This window comes from Larimichthys crocea, chromosome XXIV (assembly GCF_000972845.2).
Source record: "Larimichthys crocea isolate SSNF chromosome XXIV, L_crocea_2.0, whole genome shotgun sequence".
Classification (NCBI taxonomy): Eukaryota; Metazoa; Chordata; class Actinopteri; family Sciaenidae; genus Larimichthys; species Larimichthys crocea.
The window spans coordinates 3,541,534-3,564,576 of NC_040034.1; the positions used below are offsets into that span (position 1 = coordinate 3,541,534).

The following is a 23,043-nucleotide window of genomic DNA, read 5'->3' on the forward strand; positions in this document are numbered from 1 at the left end:
TTTCTTGAATGTGAAGAAACCAGAACACTTCCAGTGCCAACATCTTGTAGGTCTGCATTCATATGCAGATATCTGTTTATTTACTATTACAGTAATGTGGCCCAGCAGCTGATTTCAGGCCTGATGGCCTCCGAGCAGGTTAATCCTGCAGAGTAGTTTATTCTGAGATATCACAAATGTTCCTACATGACATCAGATATGAAGAGCAGGTTTGATATTGTTACACAACATGTAATCCTATCACTAACTCACCTGATTGGCTGTGTGGGGTCGCTCCTCGCCATTTTCTGCTCGATGGGAATCTGCTCCCATTTGAAGTGGAGACTCCAGTCAAACCCTGAAGAGGAAAGTAAAGGGGAGTAAAGGCAGCAGCTCAAGGAGATTAAATTTACAACCACGCTGTCTAGACCTCAGCTTTAAAGCAGCCAGGAAGAGAGATAAGAGCTTCCTGCAGATTTCAGACGAACTCACTTGCATGATTTCAAGAAACTTTGTTTTTTCTTCCCAAACTTTACTTCCAGACTAACTTTAAGACATTTAGGAATTTCCATCATGGGTTTTGAATGGATCTGGATCTGGACGGGCTTTTCCTCGACTGCAGCTGTTACTGTGCGTGATGTGTGTGTGGTGTCCTCACCTCCTCTTAAGTCAGCGGAGGCAGCCAAGTAGGCGAAGTTATCCAGACTGATGACGTCAATGATGGGGCTGACCACTCGTGTATGATCCTGCACGGGAGGAAGGAGGACAGACAGAGCTTAGACATGATGGAATATTTGAATATTTATATGTTGCTTTTAAACATGTTTATATAATCGATTACATTTAAGTGACAGAGGTGACAGCTTCAGTAATGATCATGATGTTAATCAGATTGTCGGTTAAACGGCTCAATGGCCTTTTGTTTCTGGATAATCAGGATGGGAATTTAAAGCTCTTTTTAATGACAGATGAATTACAGATTAAAGATTTCCTGCACCGCTCTAATTAGCACCAAGGTGATGGAGGAGGGACATAAATCTAAAGAGAGCAAACCTCCATCTACCAAGAGAAACGGTGAAACTAATCCTGCTGTAAAACACTTCAGTTCATGATGATCAGCCCGAGTCAGTGCACCTCTCATGAAACATCTGTAACATCTGTAACGGGTGTTTAAACAGAAAATGAATGTCTGATGTCACAGTGTAACATAGTTATGATTTAAAGCACTTATGTAAAAATCTGTTTATGCTTCATGAGGAGTTAATTGTTTAGAAATAAATATTTAAATATATTATATCAGCTATAATAGTGTATTATGAATCAGTAATTAAGGGTTTTATATACAGCTTGAAGACGCTAAACTGGGGGGTTAAAATAAAAAGTGACAGGAGCTGTTTATCTGAACATAACTGCACATGCTTTAATGTTTCTCTGTATTTTATCTCTTCGTCTCTCTGTGTAATGTTTTGTCTGATGAAGGCCAGAAACTGAAATGTGTTTGAAGTTTTGATTTATATCAGATAAACCAACAACCCAAAATGTCAGGAATCTGATTCAGTCAGTGCTGAGCTGAATCCTCCAGCTGTTTCTGAGTTTGATGTAGCCATGGTATGTTCGTAATCCTGACCTCGTCCAAGGATTAAAAAAGGCGCCTGAAGCTCAACATTTTTACTGAACGTGTTTCTTCTCAGGATCACATAAAAGTTCAGCAAAGTAATTAAGTTTTCTTTGTGTGTGGAAGAAATAAATCATTATATTTGGCTGTAATTAATATTACAGATCAGATCGTGCTCTGGAGGCAACGAATGAGTCTCTAATGTAAGAGCTCACCTCCCTCCTGAGCTTTTTGTTACTTTGTGTTATCTGCTGCTCGTATTGTGCGGATCATGAGCTCATCTGGACGTGTCCTCGTTCTTTCCACATTTCATCATGAATTCATGACAAACAAACTCTGAATCGTTAAACTGCCTCCTGCTGGAGGAGTGACATGAACCACGAAGTAAACACAGTGGAGAACTGTTGACTGCCGATAGCGTGTTTGTGTCTGTGAAAGTGTGTCTGTGCCAACACTGCTGTTTGCCCATGAGGCATCCCTCTATATGTGTGTTTGTGTAGCTGCACAGCTCAACATCAGGACAGTGTAAATGACTGTTTCCAATCAGTCCCTCTCTTTGCTCAGAGATTGAACCCCTCGTGAACTTTGTGTTCGCTGCATTAAAGTGTGCGGGGGAGGAGCGAGTGTGAGATGCCACTCTGCCAGAGAGCAATTTGGTAAGTGATGCTCTCAACAGCTTTAAGCAATAGACATTTACTGGGCTTTTAATGAGCCTCTGTGATGTGGTGACGCATGAAGAGGCTGCGCGTCGCAGGATGGATGTCACCGCTGATCTCTCAATATCTCTGCCCGCTTTTGTTCTCCTGTGTCTGATTTTATGAATGTCACGGCGCTTTGATTCTGTCTTACATCTGGATGCTTTGAATGTAGCTGATAAAGGATTTTAAGGTCACCCTTGTGTATTTCAACTTGATTTACATGAAGGGAAAATAAAGGAAAGCAGGGACAGAGAATTGAAATATGAACGTGCTCAGTGCACTCTGAATTTCACAGTTTCCAAATTGCCACTTGACGTGTGGAGATCTCTGTTCAGTCGCTTCATGCCCAGTCAGTCTCTGAGTAAGAGACCAACAGAGGACACATTGTGCAGACTGGAATCATGTTCTCTACTGTGCACGCTCATCACTCACACACTGTGAAACAGATCAGACAGAAACAGTTAGATCAACACATCTCGTCTTAAAGGATTAAGGAAGCAACGCAATAAATCGTGCATGTAGCAGATTTGCATTGATAACTGACACGTTTAGATATCTGTTGGCATTAGTAGCACTGTAGTTACTTAAATTATGATTAGGTAATTCTATTGTATTGACACTCATGAATATGTTTTGCTTTAGATAAACTCATAAAGCAGTTAAATTCATCTCCACCTCGACCAGACATAACATTAGATTACTGCTTTATACTTTAATGCATCATTAATAACAATAATATAAAGGAGCAGAATTTAATCTGCGTCTCCAGACCGATGCTCTCTCTCTCAAATCAAATTAAAACTTCTTCGTGTTTCTATTTTGCAGCTTAAATTTCAGTCAGACTCAGATTCAGAAGCTGGTAGAGGCAGAGCGTCTAAGCTGACTGTCGCCACTCTCCACTATTTTTGTGAATGCGGCTTTAGCAGCATCTTGCAGCAGAGCGGCTGATTGCAACCGCCTCGGCTCACCCTCTCCTTCCTACCATGAGGCATGTCTATCAACAGCCAAAGTTTAGTTTGTCTACTGCTAAACATGGAGCTGCAGACTGTAAAAGAGTGTGTCGGTGTCTGTAGATATAAATAATTGTTATTTTCAGATGGAAACATATATGTGCAGATTATATTTCATTTCTGCCGTATTCTGTAGAGAACAAACAAACTGTAAGAGTAACGGCACCAGCCTTCAGATAACCAATGTTTGTGCTCCCTTCCTGACAAATGGCTCTGCGCTAAAATGCTAATTGTTTCTGGTCTATTAGATAAATGGTTCCTGGTCACCTGCCAAGATAAATATCACGGGGCAGAAGGACTGCACAGAGATTAACAGGACAGGAAGAAGCAGAAATATCTGCCCGTGTTCTAGTGAATTATTTGACTTCTTCAGGACTCTAAGATGATTCTAATGAAACAAAACAAATCACTTTAATTCACATGATCACGAGCCAGAGAGGTTGGGGACTGCTGCATTAGTTATGGTCGATCACATAACCAGTGATGACAAGTTATTAGCTACTGGTTCAGTATAATAATAATAAATGTTGCAGAATTTCTCCAGCACATTAAAATGATTATCCACGGTCTAAAAAAGGTAATTACTGTTGAGAAATAAAGTCACCCATGAGGTAGAAAATGTCACCCTGAGAAAACGCCCACACTGGAGAGAGTACAGTGAACTCAACTCTCTAATCATCCAACATCTGTGAGTGCTGAGCTCATTCACACGACTTCATTACTAATTAAACTCGAGCACTTTCAATTTCTGCTCGAAAACTGCAAATGAAAACTGTCGTTATGTTGCTTCAAAGCACACACTGAACACTGATCCTTCATCCTTCATCCGTAGTCGTGGACTCGTGAAGACTAATGAATCAGGCGCTGGGTGCAGCCGGTCCAAGGCACTGCTGAATTATCACTGAGCCCGGCGCTCTCATGAATGCTGGACTAAAAGATTGTAATGCAAGCTGGATGAGTCACAGCTGCCCGGAGCCAAGGATGAGTGTACGGAAACACAAACACAACGTGCACACACTCGCAGTGTGTGTGTGTGTGTGTGTGTGTGTGTGGAGAGCCTTGTGAATAAAACATGGAGGGGCTTTTCGTAGGGCAGAGTCTGAATGTGTGGACTGAATAGGAGTTTTGTGGCATGCACAGTTTGTTGAATGTGTTTTGGTTGGGGCTGTTATCTGCAGACGTCTGGCCTTCAGCAAACAGCTACTTACTCTTCACTGTGTTGTAGATAAAAATCTGTTCCTTCACAGGAACAACATGTTTTCTCTGTGCAGTGAAAAGGAAACAAAATAACTCGAGTCAGCTCAGTCCAAAGCTAACCAGCATCTCTAAATCTCTCTCATTAACACCTTAACTCTTTATTTCGCACAAAACCTGAAATATATAACACACTTTGGGGGCAAGAAATAGTACAACACGTAGGCCTGTAAAATGGCACATTTTTGCACCAGGTTTTGAGCAGATGACACAGCTGAGATGTGTTAATTAGTGAGCTTTAGTGAGGTGCTGAAAGATCAGATATCACCCACTGTTTCCAGTCTGTACGAGAAGCAAAGATCATCGAACTCTTTGCAAGAGAGCGAATAAACGTATTTCTCTTCTGATTAAATGTTGTGTCGAGTGTTGCATGTGCATCGAGAAGAAACCGATAAGAGTAGATAAGAATAAATATTATGAATCGAGGCAGTTTTGACAGATGCAGCAATTCCTTAAAAGAAACGAGGCAGACTGGAAGCTCAGCCTGAGTGTCAGACTTTAGCACGAGAGAAGCAATTACTGAGAAAAATATGAACTCCAGCAGCTCTTGCTGCAGAGTCATTTGGGAGGGACTGCTTTGTGTGTGTGTGATGGGGGATGGCAGCAGATTTTGGGGGAGCAGCTGTGCTGTTTAGAGCCCAGTCACAGGTTAGTAATGTCAGGAGAGGAGCCAGCAAACAGAACATTACTCATTAGTGAGAGAGATAAAGGTTTCTTTCCAGAGCTACATCTCTTTATCAAAATCCCAGACACACTCGGTCAGACGCTTACGTGTCTCTAAGTCACATGTTTACACGCTGTGCAGCTCTGCTTGCATAAATTTGTGAAATTGATACAGAAAAGCAGAGTGAGGGCTCCCGGCCAACATGCCCGCGAAGGCTTCATGTGAAAATACCAAGTGAAATTAAAAAATGCCCTCAGATAATGAGGAGAGGCTGGTTTTACATTTCGTCCTGTTCTCGCTCTGAATTGCGAAACATTCATGTGTGGCTGCGATGGCGGCGTCTTCCCTCCCGGTGGGCCGCATAATTTAATTTGCAGGATGCGGGTGAATGGGGAGAATCTTCCCACTGCGTCAGAGAAAGACTGTTTTTGATCTGGAAGTCAGCGTGCAGCCCGGAGCGAGAGCAAACACTGTCATCACGCCACAACACTAACCACAGCGGCAACACACAACAGACTGACAGAGTCAAGTGGAAAACGGATCGGTTGGGAAAATGGCACCATACTCTTTCCAGCAGTGGCAAAGTGGAGTGTGACATCTGGTGTTATATGACTTAAATCTTAGCTGAACAAATTGAGTGTTTATTTAAGTGTATGCAGTGCCAACGCATTACATCACAGCCAATGAAACGCAGCGAAATCCCCTGAAGCGTTACATCACAGGGGCAAAAAAAGAAATGTTCCACCTAAAAAATACACACTGTGTGTGTGTGTGTGTGTGTGTGTGTGAAAGCTGCATGTATTAATTGGAGGGTGTGAATGACGGCAGACTGTCTGTACCTCCTTGACTCTCTGGATCATCGGCTGCAGCCAATCAGTGTTGACCTCGCAGTGGCTGTCCAAGAACGTCAGGATGGCAGCAGAGGCCGTGTTGGCTCCTCGCACACGTGATCGGATCAGACCTGAAGGGGAACACACAGAAGAAACGACACTGAAAAGTGGGTCGAGTATTAGAATCATTTCATTAAACTGAACGCTGCTTCACGTTAAGTAGAGATTTCTCTGATGCGAAGGGACAGCTGGCATTTAACTAAAGATTTAACGTTTCTTTATCGCAGTGACTTCTCCTGCCTGTGAGCAGTCGTCATATCTTCTGTCAGGACAAGGAAAAATGTGCACACAAAATAGGTGCACGTTTTTTTAGCTACATTTTACAGCCGCACAGGTTGCCGCTCAATTCATGGCCAATAATTTCATTTTGCATACTGTCACGCCCCCATTTCACTATATGAGGGAATAAGTTTTCATAGAGGTGAATCATGGGTCAAGTCAAAAGCAGTTCAAAGTCCTTTATAAGCAACTGACAAGACAAAAGATTTACACCAAAACTACCATGATTATCCGAGGTCAATAAAAAATAATGGAAACCAAACTTACAGCATGCACATTCTCTAATGTCGGACTGAGATACTTTCTTTGTTGAATATTTGAATTGATGAAGATGAAAGGGCATCAATCTCATGGTTATTTAATACATTTGGCCACTGCATAATGCATTATGCATAATAAATGAAACGTTTCAAATATTATCTATTAAAGCCTTTTCTATGAATGCTGTATTAATATGCTTTGCATTTAGTTTTCTAAGACAGTCAGCGATGAGGCATCACATCTGAAAAACATCCCCGGACTGCGTACAAGTGGTCCGAATGTTGCAGCCGATCTATTGACCGAGTCCTCTAAAAGGTCTCATGTGACGCCGATGTGGATTTCTTTACACCGACTCCTCATCAGACTTAAATTCAAGATACTCGTGATTATTTATAGAGCTGTGCGTGGTCAGGCGCCCGCATACATTAGAGATCATCTGCAGCAGCCCTGCAGCAGCGTGCTCTGCTCTTTAAGATCTGTGCACACATTTAACAAACAGTTCAAGATTCAGCTGTTTACAGACGTTTATTATTACTACTACTCTTCCTAAATCTGCTGCCTTATTCTAGTATCTGTATCATCAACTGTTTCGCTTTGTCTGTAGATGTTTAACAGATTATCTTTATAGTCTGTGTGACGATCCATGAACTAACTACTAAGATGTTTTCTGCGCCTGAACCTACCAAACCTGAACCACCTCAGACTATCCAGATAAAGTGTTTGTCTTCATTTTGCACCAAACAAACAAGATTCAAAGATTTGGATTCGATACTTTGATTCACATTCATAAATAAACAAATGTTGTTTGAATGATCTCATCTCCGGCATGGAGGCTACAAATTGAGAACAGAAATCCTTCTTAACGAGCTTAGTTTAGAGTTTAAAGACACGGGCGTGTATCAGGCAGGGAGGTCTAACGAAAGATGCCAACGAGTTCATGTCGATGTGTTTCTCGATACTTCGGCCTCCGCTGTGTCGATTTTTTACCTTTCTTTTAAAGAAATTGCAACAAGCGGACAGGTGTGAACTTGTTGCTGCAGAACTGCATCTGCCGCAGAAGTGAAGAGAGTTTTTCCAGATGGCTGTGTTGCATTCTGGTCTACTGAGGCGCCTGTTGACAGAAACATTAGTGTCTCTGCCTCGACACGGTTTAATGAGAGATCATCACAGAACAGCCTCGCAGCACGGTGACAAGTGATGGTTTTTTTTTTAGATTTCTCTGTTGTCAAACTTTAAAAAGGTCTTTGCATGTCACTTTGTCTCTGTTTCATAGATATACATCAAACAGCACAGTGGGTCTAAAAATGCAAGTTACATCTCCGGTTTTATTATCAGTGATTAAGTTTTGAACAATTCGAAGCCCTTTGCTCGTCAAATAATTGCTTTTTTTCTTTGTTTCTGGGAAAGAACAGCTCCTTTGAAATGAAACCGGTTAATTGGATTAGTCTGAAGTAAACACCAGAATGTGTCTCGCTTTTTTTGCCTGAGCAAACTGCTTTAAACTGCTTGTTCATGCATTTGAATATGAGAATCAAATCTATTTTTAAAGGAGAGAATGGCTGCAGGCCGGGGGAGGAACGGCAGCGAAGATGTCTCTCTTCATCAACAGTGCAATCACTGTAATTTGCATTTAACACAGAGAACTGTGGAGGAGGTTAATTGTATTTTTTTCCTGCACCATCTACAGTTAATTAAAAGCATCTCATCTTCATCTGAAGAGTTTTATTCTGAAGTCAAAGTTCATTAAAACTTGTGAAAATGTCTCTTAGTGTTTTTTGTTTTAATCAGTACAAACAGGAGCCCTGAAGTTCACCTCACGTGATTTATCTGTATTTATTTATCTGTGTTAATCGTGTTTCATTACAGCTCATAGCGGTGCATGACTGTATTAACTGTACTAATACTAACGCTAAATACATGTTTTAATGCTTTCATGGCTCATTTGTTGCTTCTGCTTCCTGTGTTATATGTTATTTATCTTTTTTTAACTTCTGCATTAACTCCATAGTTTAAATTAATATGATATTGTTAATTTGATATCTGCAGTGATGACCTTGGGCAGATTTGACTTGTTAAAGAGGAGAGGAGGCATTGATGCCCGCAGGCATGAAAAGAATTAAGAGCAATAAAATCAATTCTTCACATCACGTGGACTGTTCTCTGTGTTCATGGACACTAATGATTGTTACCAAACAGAAGCTTACACAAAGATTCAACTTTTTGGATTTGGAGCTCGTGCACCTCGGATGCCAGATCGGAAACTGGCCTGAACCCAACGTGCTCGTGTTTTGTCAGCTCGTGGTTTGCAAAGCCCAAACAGAGTCTTTCTTCTGCAGCAACACAAGCAGTGACCTGAGTTAAGAGGGATTACTGTTAGACATCCGAACTAATCAGTAACACTGCTGCTGCTTCTTCTTTGGGCTTTCGGTTTGGCTCAACGTTCTTGTTTTGTAGACTCAGGATTTAATCTAATTCAGGGATTAATTCAGTTCAGGAGCCTGCGAGCGAGGACTCAAACAATGCTGTCATGTTTTTATCTCTGTTTTCTTAAAGTTTGTGTGTCTGAAGTGACGAATCAAAATGTACTATACTGTACTTGTTGATTTAATGTCAGACATGTTAGTGCAGCAGTAAGTGCTGTGACAGTTGTACAGGGGGATAGATGCATCATGTCAAGAGCTGGAGGTCTGTGAAGGTAGAGAGGGACGCCCCTGATCTGGTAGGAGCTGGTAGGACGTTCCACCAACGAGGAACAACAGACGAGAAGAGTTTAGATTGTCCTGAGCGTATGGGTGGCAGAGCCAGGAGGAGGTAACATCTGTCTGTATGAGGACGTTCAAGAACCGGAGACTGCTTTGTAGTCAGCGTTAGAGATTTGAATTTGAATCAGGTAGACTGAGGAGGTCGATGAGCAGCGTGGTGACATGTTCTGGATCTTCTGAAAGGGTTTCACTGTGCAGGCTGGGAGGCCCGTCAGGAGGACGTTAGAGATGAACACAGCCTGCATCAGGAGCTGGGTAACATGTTGTCAGGTACGGTCTGTGCAAAGGTCAGCTGGTCAATGATCACGACTCGCTTTCTCTCTACACCGGTACGGAGAGACAGGGAGTCGGTTTTGATGTTGATGTCACGGTGTACACGAGGTTTGGCAGTGAAACATTTACTGCTTTTCTCTTTGTAAATTTAATATTTGGGGATTTTGCTCACACAGAATGAGTTATTGAAAACATGTGAGGGATGTTTCTAATCATGGAAATGATGAACAGACATTTTCTTTGTGAATTACACTGAAACTGAATTGTTTTGTCTTTTTTTTTGGGTCTGTGTTTATTCATATAATTTGATTATACATTAATTCATTTAATTAAAATGTTCTCATTATTATTTTTAAATGTGATCTTAATTCATTCTTTTCCTTATGTCAAGCAGATTTTTCCTTTTCTTAAGATGCTATCATGGCTTCGTGCAGCACCTTCACACACTCTGTCTCCCCCGTCTCCCCCCTCGTCCCTCCACACTCACCCTCTCTTCTGCCGTTCCTCAGGCAGCGCACTTTGGGGATCTCAGAGAGCAGCTGGCAGTCCTCAGCTGAAGGAAGCGAGCAGAAGAGATGGCATGTTACAGGCAAGAACACACACTGAGAAAAAACACACTTCCTCAAACACACCACACGGCCGCACAAACAAGGATTTAGAGCACACAGGGAGACGGTTACACACCACTTAGGCCACAGTGTAAGGACTTAAACAACGTCTCCATCACATCGCTGCACAGAATCAGAGCCGTGTAAACACATGAAGCACAGAGTGACTGAGCGCTCAAACAAAGGAGCTTCACTTCACTTCATAATTACGTTCAAAATCCTTTTTTCGACAAACAAATCCAGCCAGCAGCTCATTCCTGTCATCCACTGCTCGCTTCTACATGAGCAGTCTCTGGCGCAGACTTTGTGTTGACACATATGGATTGAGACCATTACAAACAACATGCAAACACGGGCACACACACTTGTGCACAAGAGGATTAGCAGCAGAGAGTGAGTAGAAGTGTGTGTGTGTGTGTGTGTGTGTGTGTGTGTGTGTGTGTGTGGATCAAGCAGAGCCCCTCCATGGCGGCGATACAGGCGTACGCTGACAGAAACAAGCATGACAAGTTGTAATCCTCCTTGATTAAATTTGTTGTGTACAAACCTGTTTGCCTGCATTTAAGCTTCGATTCACAGGGGAGGTGTGTGTGTGTGTGTGTGTGTGTGTGTGTGTGTGTGTGTGTGTGTGTGTGTGTGAGGATGGGGGCTTTAACCGCTCAGGGAAGAAGAGCAGAAAGTCATAGATCACACCCACCGAGCAGATGTTGTATACTTTTAGCCAGATTGTGTGTGTGTGTCTGTGTGTGTGTACTTTCACTAACCATGAATATGAAGGATGTTCACACAGGGAAAAAATTCACTAACCATGAATATGAAGGATGTTCACACAGGGAAAAAAAAAAAGACTAACTTTAAATGCAAATTTAAGCCACTTTTCAGCAGCCTGGGTTCTCTAGGGAACATTTTTAAGGTTCTTCGAGGAACTGGATGCATAAAAACACCTTTGGTGGGACTTGTGATGATAGTTCATATAAAGTAATAAATTACTTCACTGAATTAATTTTTATTATTTTTACATTTAAAAGGTCCAGTGTGTGGGATTCAGGTTCCCCTGTGGAAGAACCATTTTAGGCTCTAACTTGAAGCTTTATTTTGAAAGGTGCGGTTCACATCCCAGCTGACAAACAGACAAACACAGTAATACGTGAAGTAATAAAACCATGATGGGAATCGACTCCTCCTACAAATTACAGATCTAAAGCTGGAGTTTGTGATATAATTTGGGCCACACCGTGCATGATTTCACATTCATGCCACCTGACAAAACACTTAACAACAGCTCACAGTGTGGACCGGGTGTCGACACTGTTGGAGTCACAGTAAAGATCACTGTCCTTGACTGAAGACGGCGTCCTGATGATTAAGGCGAGCCTTAATAGGATTAGACTCAGGCGGCCTGACCGACATTCCCCACCGCCTCCTCGAGCCTCCAGGCTGCAGTCACCCTGCCAGGTGACATCTACTTTTGTACTATTATTATTATTATGGACATGATATTAATATTACTGATATTATAGTACTAGATTAAAGCAAACACAAAACAACTCCATATTTAAATATTCTGACCATATAAAAGAGGAAAACTGATTAAGAAATGATCAAAATAAATATTTTAATTTGATGGTCTGTAATTGTTGTTGCTCATAAAAGTGTTTGTCTGCTGTGACAGTTTTACATCCAGATGGTAAAATCAATGATTTAATTCAAAAACAAGCCATATTAAATACAATAAAATAATTTATTGTGCACTGTTAAAAATAAATGAATATTAAAAGGAAGAAATATGGATAAAATTAAGTAAAATATCCAATAATTCAAATAAATGTCAACAACTATATTTACCAGAATTATCTGTCTACTGTAGATTTTGCAGAGAAATACTATAATTTTACAGATGCTACATATTTAATCACAGAACTTTATCATTTTACATCAATTTGAATTTAATTTAAGAAAGTAATATAGTAATTATTATGTGTAAATGTTTGTTTACAATTTTAAAAAACAGAAAACTACTGTAAAAAGTTTATCTTATGGATAAAAAGTTTTTCCACAGAACTTAACAGGAACCAGTTTTTCTTTGAGGGTGTGGGAATCCATATTTGATTTCCGCTCTTTGCGTTTCTGAGGTTGTTTCTGTGTCTTTATACACAAATTTATTGACGAGTCACTGAGAATGTCTGATTCGTTAGCCTGACTCTGCCAGTCTAATTTGCAAATACAAACGATTTCTGCACTCTTTTTTTTTAATGTCTCTGCCAGAGCAAATAAAACTTCGTCTGCTTCCCAGGCCTGAGATCTGGAAGCTGGATGACTGACTGATTGACTGAATAAACGTCTATAAACAAAGTCTGTAAAGAAAGAAACCTCAGATACCACCCTGATAGTTTGGAGCAGAGCTCGCACCTCGCTGTGCGATCTCAAAGAAAATAATCCATGTTCGTTTAACATCATGCAGTGATTTAGAGATTTCAACCACAACTGAAACAGCACTTCTATTTTACTCTTCTTCACCGGGACTTTAGAAAGTGGCTGCACAGGGAGACCACAGAGGAGAGCTGGAGGAAACAAAATAGGCGGCTAATGGGCGGCTTACTGGTTCACAGTCTAAACTAAAAGCCACAAACTGGAAGCGAGGTGTGTGGGTTTCACGTGATAATTAATGCTGAAAATCCTGAAATCCAAAACACGGAGGAGGTTGAAAGTCTTGCTCAGGGACATGAGACAGACAGCTATGAGACTGTCTGGACCGTGACCTCGTGGCAGGGTCGGACTGGCTGCTCAGCGCGGGAACAAACAAAGCATGAGTCAGCTAATAGAGCTCTCGCTGCTACTGTTTAGATGTGTGGCCAGCTCTGACACCTCTGAGTGTGCATCCATATGTGTGTGTTTTAGCGCCTGAGTGCACAGTGAATGTAGCTGCCGTGTAGATGCATGTGCTGGTGATTACAGAGAGCGATGTGGACGGTGTAACGCATGAGCTCATGTGATCCTGCTGCCTAACGCTGACAGAGGAGAGTCATTTCTGAAATGTGGTTATCCTCTAATCCCTCTGTCCTGGTTCGTTACATAAAAATATGATCTGCACTTTATGAGGCGATTAAGTGATCTGTTTTCTGCTAATTTGCTCTTACATAAAATCTGAGCAGTTCGTCACGGTGGCAGCAGCTGCAGCTCATTTCTTTAATCGCCGGGTTGTCAGTTGCATAAAAAAGTGAGTAAATCCCTGACATGCTGAGACCTCCGACATCATCAGACATCAGCGTGACACGTCTTCCTGTCTCTTGACTTATATTTTCCTTTTATTTTCTGGAACATTCCCCTGACGTATCACACACACGTTCACAGCAGATGGCAGAGTGAAAAGAGCTTTAACACCTGGTACACGAAGGAAGGAGCTGCAGCCGGGATATTTTTAATGGAGAAGTTTGTAAAAATGTAAAATTAATTTCTCATATTTCATTTATTCATTTTTTAAACTAGGCCGGCACGGTGAGCACCACTGCCTCAAAGCAAGAAGGTTCCTGGTTTGAACACCTCTGTGTCTGCGTGGGTTCTCTCCCACAATCCAAAGACATGGACCATGATTGCTTAATTTGAGTTGTTGTCTATGGTGTACCCCGCCTCTCCACCTAAATCAGCTGGCTCCAAATGATGGCTGGATTTTCTGAACTATTTTACTGAAAATGTTTCTCCAACATGATGATCTAATCCTCTCTCAAAGCCTTCTCCACAGTGCCAGGGCTGTAAATCTGGAATCCTAAAGGCCTTTAACGAACTATAAACAGTAAAATAACTGTGCATAAAAAAACCTTAAACCTGCAATAAATTAATACAATATGTCTCCTGTAATATTCACTCTCATAGGGGTGGCACGGCGGTGCAAAAGGTTCCTCCCAGCTGGGAGCCTTTTCTTGGAGTATCTGCGTGGGTTCACCTTAACAGGTTAATCAGTGACTGTAAATGGCTGGTAGGTGTGAATGTGTCAGCCATGTGAGGAGATGGCAGCGTGTCCAGGATAAGCAGCTACAGGAAACTCTTCATCTGGCAGACTCTGACTCTGAATGCTGCTGCTCTGTAAGCTCTGTCTGTCTGTTTGCTGCTGTGTGGGCTGCACAGGGAGTTTTTTAGAGCTTCAGTCTTTGAGGGTAACACACTGATACCAAAATCCATCCACAGCTCTCTCTCTCTCTCTCTCTGTGGCCGAGCACTGAATGCACCGTGTGAATCCTTGAAACGTTCACACTGCTTCTCTACAGGGACTGAAAATGAGGTCACTCTCACCTGGACCTGGTCGGGAGCTGTTTCTAAATCCACCAGATACAGCGACCTTTAATAAAGCCGCACACAGCAGAGCTTCATCCTCTCTTTTCATTTCCTCTGTTCTCCTGCTTGTCTTTGATGAGTTTTTCACTACAAACACTGAGAGCGAACCAAAGCAGTCACGTCTGATTAACAAAGCAGAAACTCACGGTCAGAGCTGAAGTCATCGATCAGGACTATCTCTTGAATCAGGGATGGAGGACTTCGTATCAGGACGCTGAGAGGGAGAGAGAAGAGAGGCAGAGATCAGAAAGTGTGATGTCATCGCTCCGTCCGATCACGCCGCCCGTGTGCGACCTCGTTACCTTTTGATGGTGCGAAGCAGAGTGGAGCGCGCCTCGTTGTGGAACGTGATGATGATGCTCGTGGGGGGGAGGTCTGTGTCGTAACTCAGAGACGCACACCTACAACACACAGGAAGAGCAGCTTTAACTTCTACGTCATTATCAGAGGTCACACACACACACACACACACACACACACAAACACACACATGTACCGGGCAGCGTTTTGGGCAGTTGTGATTTGCAGCGCTGCCCCTGCGGAGTCGCCTCAGCATTGTTGCCGTAGTGACATGGAAATATCCGGTTGCCAGGCAACAATTGCACAGATTTCTGACCCTCTGCTTTAATCTGATACCTGTTGCTGGGAGCTTTAAGACCAAGACATGCAGATGAAACATCACACTTAAAGCTACAAAAAAAATAAAACAATAACACCACTGAAGTTTGTGCGACGCCTCCATCGGGACACAAGTATGTGCACAAGAACTTTCACACTGTCAGCACGGGTTGAACACAAAACAACAAACTAAAACTCGGCTGGAGGTCAGGTGGAAACTTTATAATTATTTTCTATTTAAAGATTCTATAAAATTGTGACAATATTGAACAAACCGCATCAACAAAGAGGTCGAAGCTAACAAGGACTTTATGGACAAACTCTACCTACAGTAATAATCACTGTGTTTTTATTAATTTGAGGCTTTTTGGGGTGTCGAGTGCAGCAAACACAAGGTTACCCTCAGAAAAACGAGCTGAGTTTGAAGGTTTATTTTGGACCTTGAACAGAGCAGCCTGACTAACAAGCAAACAAAATTTCAGCACAAGGTCCAGCTTACTCAGAGCGAGATGCTGTCGACTCCAACAAAAGCCTCGGGGAAAAAAGCGATTACGACCCTGTGCCGAGTTTATTTTTGGGCAAAAGCATCAAAACGCCACACAAGCGAAACGTTTGTGCTGCAGCTTAAAGTCTTTATCCAAATCCACCTCAGAAAGAAAAGTTCCTTTTATATTTTTCTTTTTGTACAGAAGTGTTGGAGGAAGTCATTTCATCATGCAGTGTTTGAAAACAGGTGAACAGATGCCAAACCTCCTGCTGTGGAGATACACAGCAGGAGGCGTTTACATTACTTTGTGTCTGCACAACAGCCTGCAGTCAGACTTTGCAGTAAAATCATCAAGTTAGTCCTGGATCTACCTGTGCACCTGTGCAGAGGCCTTAGCCCAGCTCACCTGTAGTGTCGGGTGTCTCTGATTGCTCGCTCGCTGCCCAACCGGTCGCTCTCCTGCTGGTTGAAGGCGTGGTCTCTGTACGGGTCGTCCCCCGGCTTCAGCTGCTTCCCGGCCAGGTAGGCCTTCTCATCGAAGCCGCCCAGGAGCTGACTCTGCTGCTCGGCCCGCAGGGGCTGCGTCACCTGCAGAGAGGACACGACAAAGGTGAGTTCACATGCTAACATCACAGCACAAACACAAAGAGGAACACTGAGACAGAAAGAAATGACGACAAGTCAAAGACAGAAGAAGTGATTCAAAGACTGCTGAGGGATTTAACACGCACAGAGGCAAACACAGCATCAGCACTTCACCCCTTCACTGCCATCAGTCTGTCAGCAGCAGAACAAAATAATATCTATGATCACAGAAATGGCTGCATGCCACAACCACACAACATCCTCATGAAGGAGACGTGTGGGACGTTTCTAACCGTTTGTCTCAGTGTAAATATACAGAACCAGACGTTTAAATGAGGCAGAGACAGAAATGTTGTTCCTGATGTTTGAAGATGAACGTTCATTTCTAATCTTGGACACAGTCGTTTATGAAACTATGTCTCCACAAGGACCGAGCAGCTGTTCTGGAGCTTTCTATCACTTCCTCAGAAAATGGAGGATTTCCAAATTTCCATTTTTATGAACTCTTTAAGGACCTTTTTGTCCATGAGATGGAGGTTTACACAGAATTTATATTATAACTGGTTAGGACCTTGGTTAATCTCTTGATTATTATTATTGTATTATGATTTAATTAAAAGTTTGATCTATAAAAAGTCATAAAATTGTGAAATCAGCTTTTCTTTTTTTCCCATTTATTGTTTTTGTTTGTTAAACTCTGTTGATCTGGTTGAAAGTCCTGAAAAAAGCCAGTAAGTGGACCTTTTTTACTGATGTGCTGATGCTGAAACAAAACTTAACGATTTTGATTACTGAAAAAGTTATTTTAACATTTTCTGGTTCCAGCTTCTTTAAAATCAGATATTTATTTGCTTTTCTTAGTTTTCTCTCAGTTTAAATATATTTTGGGGGTTTTGGATTTTAGAGTTTAGATCTCTATCCCGTTCATGACAACTCAACTTATATTATAACACTGCCCATCAGTCTGATATAGATTTCTCATCTCCTCATATGCCACACATAACAGATATAAAGGGCAGTTTGGGTTATTTGATGCAACCAATTCAATTAAAAGTTAATTATTGATTAACTGTGTTAGTAAATTCAGTGGCAGCAGGTCAGGAGGGGAGAAAGCGTTCAGGAGCCTCTGCTGTGATATTTATTCTTTATTATTCTCGTCTGGAGACAGTTAGCTATCTATTATGTCTGGGAGGCCAACACTGAGTTTCTTTGACCCCGGTCACTCTGAGATAGGCTGACTCCTGCACTCCAAACAGCGTCTTCTCTGATCTGACTTGGTGCCGTCACCGTCTATGACTCCAAGGCCCATGCACGGCCCCGTGTACCCAAAGGATAGAATATTCTATAACAAACTGTAAGTGGACTCACAGTATACAGAGCTTCTTAGTGTACAAAGTGCTTTGAAATACACAAATGTCTGGCCATTGTAAGAAGTTCAGTTCTTTCAGTGTCTTGCTCAAGGACACGCGTGGACTGGAGGAGCTGAAAAGCGAAAACCAACCTGAGATTAATGGACAACTTGCTCCACCTCCAGAGCCTCGGCAGCCCGGATCAACCTCTTGTTCTACTTCTATATTCAGATCGTCTGAGAAGTCTGAAAGAGTCGCTGCTGCATTTCAATCCTGCTCTTCATCTGAGAATTAAACCTTCGTCATCGTCTTCTGAAAGAAGTATCAGCCAAATGTAAATGCTACTTTCGTATTCAGGTCACTGTGTCAGTGTTAATACGGCAAAATGGGACGGGCACTCATCAAATCAGAACATAAATCCTCAGTAATTAATGGGCTAATGGGCCCCCGCGAGGGGCTGCAACGCTCTGAGCGGGAGCTTTAAACGGCCAGTGAATACATGGAAGCAGATGGGAGTAGCCTCCATCAAAGAGAGTCACCATGATGGATGATGACGGAGGAAGGAGGAAATGAAAAGAGAGGATGGAGCTCTGCTGTGTGCAGCTTTATTAAAGGTCGCTGTATCCGGTGGATTTAGAAACAGCTCCCGACCAGGTCCAGGTGAGAGCGACCTCATTTTCAGTCTCTGTGGAGCAGCGGCGGTGTGAACGCTTCAAGGATTCACACACACAAACGTGTTCCTTCAAAAACCTGCACAGCACCAGAGAGAGCTGATGAACACAGGCGAGCACTTAGCAGATAAAGAGCCAGAGGTTTCCCTGAGGAGCTGCTGGAGACCAGAAACAGCTGAAAGAGAGCGAATATCAGACATTCACATAACTTTAAGCCTTAATATAATGTGAACAGGTGAGTTGTATATAAATTCACTCAGTTGTCATGAACGGGGAAATTAGCTACAGAGACCAAAACTGTTTTTTGTACCAGGCTGTAAACATGTTTATTTCTGCTGTGAAACATGGGGACTTATGGAGACTGACTCACTTCTGGAGCCAGCCTCAAGTGGACGTTAGAGGAACTGCAGTTTTTGCCACTTCCTGTGTTGGCTTCATTTCTCAAAATTAGAAACAGATGTTCCCAATTTGTGAAGAGCTCATATAAACCTGACATGGCCTCATGCACCACACACATCATTTAGAAAGGAGTTGTATGTTGCAGAGGCACATATCTATAGTCAGTGTGTCACACGGCTGCTGGCACATTCCCCAGACACCTCGGCACACCTAAAAAAATCGATATCAGTCTAAGTCTGCACTATATTTAGAATATTTCAACACTTTAACTTGCAGACAGACACAACCCTCTGCCACAGGAAGCGGTCCTCTGCTGTGATACACTGAATATGAAGCACCGTGTACAACTGAACCTTTAAAACTATGATGTTCAGTTAGTTTAGCTCATTGTTCTGTGGTGAATCATCAGTGAATGTTTTTAACCTTTAAACTTTAACTTCAGAAATGACGACTGCTGCAGATCATTTGTTCTGGGATATTCTTTATCAACATTAATTAAAACAACAATCTTCAGTTGCTGGAGAACTGATCTCATTAATTAACAGTTGATGCTCGTCAGACTGCAGAAGAAAAGTCTCATTAAACAAATGCAGCAGTTTTAGAAAGTTTGTTATAAATAAATTGACTTTATTTTACTGAACTTTATGTCTGTCTAAAAGAAAAGAGTTGTTCCTGTGCAGCTTTTTAATTAACTGACGCATCGATCACACTTTCTTCCTTCAGTCTTCACCTGGGTTTATAAATACAGAAGTCTTCTTCATGTCCTTGACATCAGTCAAAACATGTGAAGGTATCGAAGCGTGTCGACTTGATCTGTCCATCACATCGTCTGTAAAACCTCACGCTCACTTCAGGAGCATCTCCACTGACTGTAATTAAGAAATACAACTTTTATCCTCTCTGCATCTAATTAGTAATTAGACCTAGAGAGATGCCTAATTACATTACTCTTCTGCATGCTTAAGATGGTTAATTATAATGTTTAATTACCAAGGATACAGCTCATTTCATAAGCATTTTAACTCCATGAACCTACGTGTGTTCATCAGCTGGAGCTGCAGGCCTGTTTTTATCACCGGCTTTATCTTTTCTAACGGAGACCACAGCGATGAACCAGAAGATGAACACCTTAAAAACAATGATCATGTTTGATAAGAACACGTGATTCTTCCACAGTAACTACTCGCAAAGAGGATTTCACTGCTATTCACAGCCTCTTTCAGAAAGCTTGTATCTCCCTGTAATCCACAAAGTATCATCACGGCTGAATTTTAAAGACTACAGAAAATGGTGCTCCGAGGATAATAAGACAGAAATAACAGAAGGCTCTCAGAGGCTCGGCCCACTGAATTAAATATGAAGCTCGTCTGGAAGATGAACACGTCTGCTGGCTCTTTTCAAGCTGAGTTATGAGACTCGACAGAATCAGATACAAATCAGACGCGCCTGATTGGTTTGGAGATGACAGCGTCCCACAGAGGACGCGCAGGGTATCGTATCACGCCGTGGTGACGTGGTGAGTTTGAGTCCTGCTCGAGATTTATTTATCTCCAACAGGATGCTACTTTGTTCTGTTTTGACATTCCAGCTGGTTTCCACTGAAAACACATTTTTACTAATTTATCAGCCAGAGACGGACTTAAACATGTCAGGACAAAGTTACTTTAAAGTACAAGTGCACTTTATTTATCAAGTTTTTCAGTCTTTTTGTTCGGCTGACACAAAAACAGATTTCATGTACATTGTATGTTGTTGTTGTTAAACCTCCTCACCTGTCAGTGGGTCAATTAAATTAAAGTAAATGAAGTCCCTGGCTGAAATGAAATACTTGATGTCAGACACTTTTCTCCAGTTAAACTCGACGTACAACATCTGACATCGCTGCACTCGCTTGAATTCAAACTGAAGTGAACTAACAACTTATGCTCGTCAGCCAGAAATTTTGTGTAGTTTGTGTTTTCATCATTTGAGAAACATCTAAATCATTCCAGCCACAGATCTGAAGAAGCTTTTACTGTACAGAGTCAGTCAGAATCAATGCACTGCCTACCGTCAGTCCAAAACGCTGCAACTCGGCTTTTAACTCACTCCAAAAAATATTACCTTGCATGTTTTATTGCATATTTTATTTTTAAGGCCTGGCCTGTTTCCCCTTTAATCCAGACTCACCCAGACGTGCACATTTAGAATATTCTGTGAACTCTCACTCTCATATACGCTTTAGTTTTTTAGAAGATGTTGTATATATATTTATATTGTTTATATGTTTTACTCACTTAATGTTTATTCTGCACCGTCTAAAGTCAAATTCCGTGTAAGTGCAAACCTACTTGGCAATAAATCTGATTCTGATCCTCTGGTGCTATTTTAAAATTTGTTCAAACCCTCAAAACTTTAGTTTCCAAAGATACCAAATAAAATGTCAGGCTTAAACTTAAAGCTGCTTTAGGGGAAATAAAAAAACCTTTCACTGCTTCATTCCACTAAACTTCACAATGACGCATGTCAGACAAAGCGATCTCAGATCTGACATTATTCTGCATGTCACCTTTCCAGGTGTGTACTACGTCGCTGTTTCCTCCACTTGCACGATTACAGTCAGACAGACAGACAGACAGACAGACAGTCAGACAGACAGACAGTCAGACAGACAGACAGACAGACACAGACAGCTTTCTCTTACGGCACTCTGTAATACCACACCAGCGTCTCTCACTGTGCATGTGTCCGTCTTTCTTCTCTCAGACTGTTTAAGAAAATAAAAATATTAAGCTGATTTCTCTATCAGTAATTATATCATGGTTCATCTATCAGCGAGCTACTTCATCATTTAGTCTATATAATTCAAAAGAAACTTTTTATTAACTTATGTTTGTATTCTATTATTGTCCCCCATCCTCCATATCTGTTGTAATGTAATGACGACAGTATGAGGTAACACACATCACACTTCTGAGTTACAAATTTATTTTACATTTATATTACTTTTCTGCCACATTCTATAATAGAGTAAATCTGACACACTGCCCCTTCAACTTTAGCTCACATTGTGCTGCTGTTACGGATGCACATGAGGACTCGATGCCAGATAAAATATATTTGCAAGATGAAATCAAGAAGCTTAAAAGCTTAAATCACAATAATCGAAGATGTTTGGGAAGCAAATGATTCCTCACTGGTGGAGTGTTCATACCTCAGTGGTGTATATATACTGTAATGGAAAATGTAACTAATCCTCACTCAGACGTTAAGGGCACATTAAACCCAGCGCTCTCGTGAAATGTTTAAACCAGCAGCCACAGCCTGAACTGAATATAAACTAAAGATACGTCCATAAGTTTGAATCTGTGGCAGCACAGACGAGCTGATCAGCTGGACGTGGATCTTGTCCACAACATGTCACAGACACACACACACACCACACCAACAACACAACACACAACACACCCACACACACACACACACACACACACAACACAGTGGTTGGTGCTGGGAAATTCAACCACTCAACAGAGGAAATAAAGAGAAAAAAACGGAGCCAGCGCAAAAACAGTTTTCACAAATGATGTCATTAGTGAATCAAATGTTACTAATGAACGACTCATGGGAAAAGACAGAGAGAGAGGGAAGGAGGACATGAGGAAAGCAATGAAGGGGAAAACGAAAGAGAGGAGGAAGGAAGGGAGGGACAACAATAAAGAAAGGAAGCAATGAGAGGAAGAAACAGAGAAAGGAAATAATGAAGGAGTGTTCTGTCATCCTGAGGAAAGAAAGACGGACAGAGGATGAAATACAGACATAAAGGAAGGAAGAAGGAGAGTAGAGGAGCAAGAAGGAAACTGGAAGGACAGAAGGACTGAGTTGTAACCGGATGGAGAAAGGAAAGAGGAAATAAAACTAGGAAATAAAGGACAGAAAAAGAAAAGTAAAGGAAGGAGGAGGACATTAGGATTAATGAGAAGGAGAGAAAGAAGAAGACCAGGACTGTAAGAAGGAAAGAAAAAATGAGGGAAGGAAGGGAGACAGAAGAAAAGGAAAGAATGAAGGGAGGATAAAACAAAAACAATGAAGAAACAAGGAAGGCAAGGAAAAGGTAGGAAGATGGAAAGACAAAGAGGGATGTGAAGACAAAGAGGCAGACAGAAGAAATAAAGTCTAAAGATTAAAAAAGAAAGAAACAAACAAAGGATGGGCAGACAGAAGGAAAGGAAGGAAAATAAACTCAGGGGAGGATTAAAGAAAGAAAGAAGGTGGAGAAGGGAGGAGAGAGGAAAGGGGAAATAAAATGAAAAAAAAAAAAAAAAAAAATGAA

General features: G+C 41.7%; 1 protein-coding gene across 1 annotated transcript in view; it reads right to left on the reverse strand.

The window, feature by feature from the left end:
* The window catches only part of galnt16 (UDP-N-acetyl-alpha-D-galactosamine:polypeptide N-acetylgalactosaminyltransferase 16), a 40,308-nt gene that overhangs the window by 8,197 nt on the left and 9,068 nt on the right, over nt 1-23,043 (reverse strand). Inside the window, exons 2-8 of the mRNA XM_010751182.3 lie at nt 16,134-16,315; nt 14,925-15,023; nt 14,769-14,836; nt 10,173-10,238; nt 6,060-6,181; nt 638-725; nt 253-337 (exon numbers count right to left, since the gene is read on the reverse strand). Of these exons, the coding sequence (XP_010749484.2) occupies nt 253-337; nt 638-725; nt 6,060-6,181; nt 10,173-10,238; nt 14,769-14,836; nt 14,925-15,023; nt 16,134-16,315 (710 nt within the window). The remainder of the gene's footprint in view (nt 1-252; nt 338-637; nt 726-6,059; nt 6,182-10,172; nt 10,239-14,768; nt 14,837-14,924; nt 15,024-16,133; nt 16,316-23,043) is intronic.